The sequence below is a fragment of the Contarinia nasturtii genome, unplaced genomic scaffold (assembly GCF_009176525.2).
Source record: "Contarinia nasturtii isolate CC-2019 unplaced genomic scaffold, AAFC_CNas_1.1 Cnas_scaffold_129, whole genome shotgun sequence".
Taxonomy (NCBI): domain Eukaryota; kingdom Metazoa; phylum Arthropoda; class Insecta; order Diptera; family Cecidomyiidae; genus Contarinia; species Contarinia nasturtii.
In genome coordinates this window covers 12717793-12721191 of record NW_022197486.1, presented here as the reverse complement: position 1 = coordinate 12721191, position 3399 = coordinate 12717793, and the positions used below count along the sequence as shown (strand labels likewise).

The window sequence follows — 3399 nt, the reverse complement described above, 5'->3', positions numbered from 1 at the left end:
AAATGAATTGAAAAGCAACATTTTTATTTAAAAAATTGAAATTTTTGCAATTTCAATAGCAACACGTGAAGGAGCGATAGAATTTGAAAGAAGCCATCGCAATGTAGCACCAGGCTTGTACAACGAAAAACGTTTGCATGAAATGCCAATTCCATCAGAACACGCCGAGGATGATCTCCTTGCATACAGTGGCTCTTCTGATGAAATGTCTATTGAAGAAATACTGATTCCGAACAACAATGAAAGTTCAAACAGTATTTTGAACGGTCCACTAAATTTAACCACGAATAGCATCGAGACAGGTAACCCGGAAGAACCAATTGCATCATGTTCAACGGCAACAAAAACTGTTGTTTCAACAGTTAGTATAACTCTTTCAAAAGGTGTTGTAGCTATCACCGAAATGGACAATTCGAAGAGTGTCCCTGATACTCAAGAGGTTACACAACAAAATGTTGACAACAATCCGAACATGGCAACCGAAAATAGCCAATCAACAGATGAACGTAACCGTGAAGATGCAAATTTACAACATGTCATACCTACAGAAAATGTTGTTGCTGCTAATTTGCCTACCCAGAACTCGGTTAGCGAAGATGGTGAATCAACAGTTGAACGTGTTCGTGACGGTGCAAATTTACAAAATGCCATACTAACAGAAAATGTTGGTGCTGCTGATTTGCGTATTCAGACAGTTGACAGCCAATCAGTTGAACGTGCAAATTCACAAAATGCCATTTCAACATTTGATGTTGTTGCTGCTGATTGCTCTACTCAAAACTTTGCGGTCGGAAATGAACCAACAGCTCAATGTGTTGGTGCAAGTTCTCAAAATGAATCCATCGATGCTGACCATTCCAATGAAAATATGGAGGTAAAGCCAAGTGTTGTACCAATGTACGAAGTCCACAGAGCCAATGAAGATGCCATTCTTGATCAATTGGAAGATCGAGTAGTCGAGATTATCGACGACATGGAAATAACAACAACTTCAAAGGGATTTGGCAAACCGCTCAACACCACGATCGATGGTTTAATTAAACAAGAAGAGTCAGACGAAATTTCTTGTGACATTCCATTTTTGAATACGGTAGAATGAAAATGTTCATATTGAGTCAATTTCACATTATAATGAATTTACATTAATTTATAGAAAACTGGACGTGTGTACAAAATTGGAAAAAGGCTTATGGAAATACCTCACGTGGTATTTTCAAGATTTATCACATGGAACAAACCACCATTCGATACTGACTTGTCGTGTGATAAACGTTTTGTTTTTGCTCTAATTCTTGCCCTAACTGAAGAAGAGAAGCTGGTGAATGATGATATCCCTGAAGAAGTCATGCAATTTGTTAAAGGTAATAAATTTCGTGTTATTGAGATAAAAATGCAGTGCATACCATTTACGATGTTTTTGAAATGTTTCTTTTACAGATCTACTGACAATCCGATGCCGAAATGAAATGGACCGTATCGTCGTAATCCATGAATACGCAAAAGAAGTATGTGCCAGTAAGCGTACCGGTGCATGAATGGCCAATCATCTGAAGAAACAACGTTATTTGGAAAATCAGTCCAATATTTTTTAACTTCCAATTAATTCACTGTTTCTCTTACAGTGGTCGTTTTATACGTACGCTTCATTAGCTCTTGTCATTTTGCTCATTTTATTTTAGTTATTATTTCGCATTTGATGATGAAAAAATTGTTCAACAGCATTACAGTATCTATTATTAATTAATTCTATTTTTAAAATGGAAATACCAAAAAAATGAAATCTCAGTTGGACAATTTTTTCCATTCATTGCGCATTTTAAATGCGGTATTTAAATTAAAGAGTAAAAACCATGTGAATCAATGTCAATGTTTTCCATGGATATGCTATGTGTGTTAAACAAATATGCAAATTACATATTAGAATCAAATATTTGATTTACTGTGCTCATATCGCCATAGTTTTGATGAAATATTTTTTTTTTCGTTACGTATTTAAAAAAAATTATGTTGATTTTGTGATAATTATGCGCAGAATAGAAATAGTGTCAAAGTCAAACAAAATTAGAAAAACAGTTTACGAGCCCTCCATTCAAAAGAAACAAATCTTAGTGAAAGTTAATTACTTTGAAGAAATCCTTTGAAAAGAGTAATTTATTTTTCGTTCCTCGTTATTTTTCTTTATTTATTTGAATGTTATTAATGCTCGTTATTTTTTTTAAAGGATTTCACAGAAATGTTTAAAGAAATATGTAATTTCAAACAATGAAAAGAAAGTTCTATAGAAAGTACCATTTTAGGTACTATTATTACGTTAAAAAACGTTTTGAAAGAGACAATAGACATTATAGACAATTTTACCATGTCAAAAATTGAAAATATTATTTAATATTTTCAGATGAATCAAAAATAATTTAGAATCAAGTCAAAGAGTGAAAGACTTCTTTTTTGCTATTACTTTTTATTTATTTTATTAAAAAGTTTGAATAAAAAAATATAAGAGAGAAGCCTTTAGTATTCATTGTCAAGTTTTCTGAATTTGTGATAATTGAAGATTGACGGCTTGTAGAACAGCAGTATCATCGGTAAAAGTCAACTGGCCATCAATTAACTTTATGTCGGGACATTCCATAGTAATAATATATCTATTAATATTCATGTAAAAGCAATTGAGTTCACCACATGGAGCCAATTTCGTTTCCAATCCAATTTCGAACCATGAAGCCGAAACTTCAATACCACGTTGTTTTACATTTTTTGGGGGTATTATAAGTGCAAAGTCCCATGAATATTTTTTGCCCGTGGACTTGCCTGCTTCGATAATAGCTTCGATATATTGGAAAGATAAAACATTTCCCAGAATGAACATCTTTTCTCCATCTTTATCTCCTTCAAATATGCACCAATCTCCTACTTGAATTTCCGTATTCTTGCATAAAGAAAGTATCGTATCACTTTTATTGGGTGTGATTTCCTTCTTAAAAACTAAACGACGTTTCGAAGGATTTGTTTTACTGACTTTATCTTCAGCTTTCGATTCTCTCACTCGTTTCAAACGATCATTACTAAGATGTGACTTTGTGTCTGTTAAAGTCCACAGATAAGTCGATTTTCGAACTCTCTTTGTCGTGCCATTTTCCAGTGTTATGTCAATGAATGAATTCGGTTTGGTACACTGTTCATGAATATGTTGTGCATCGGGTTCTGTGACTTCAGCATCGCTGTTAAAGATGTCTTGATCTTGATATTCTACAGATACATTTGTTGGTAGATTTTTCAGTTTGCAATATTCAATTTCGTTTCCTTCAATGTTGATACCAAACTTTGCAGCGTCTTTAATCGCATCGTTCTTGGCATTATTAATTATATTTGATATTTCTGTGTCACATGGCAACTTATATT

General features: G+C 33.4%; 1 protein-coding gene across 1 annotated transcript; it reads left to right on the top strand.

Annotated features, from left to right (window-relative positions):
• Positions 1-424: 424 nt before the first annotated feature.
• On the top strand, positions 425-1541 carry LOC116349491. The gene is made up of 3 exons (XM_031780970.1): positions 425-1090; positions 1154-1361; positions 1438-1541. Exons 1-3 carry the CDS (start codon positions 473-475, stop codon positions 1533-1535), a joined length of 924 nt encoding a protein of 307 aa, XP_031636830.1. The 5' UTR covers positions 425-472; the 3' UTR covers positions 1536-1541.
• The last annotated feature ends 1858 nt before the right edge of the window (positions 1542-3399 follow it).

Bases quoted from the DNA above. Each gene is read 5' to 3' on its own strand.
- LOC116349491 (XM_031780970.1), top strand. From the start codon at position 473: ATGGCAACCGAAAATAGCCAATCAACAGATGAACGTAACCGTGAAGAT. The intron at 1,091-1,153 runs GTAGAATGAAAA...ATTAATTTATAG, and splicing joins ACATTCCATTTTTGAATACG to AAAACTGGACGTGTGTACAA. The intron at 1,362-1,437 runs GTAATAAATTTC...TTTCTTTTACAG, and splicing joins AGTCATGCAATTTGTTAAAG to ATCTACTGACAATCCGATGC.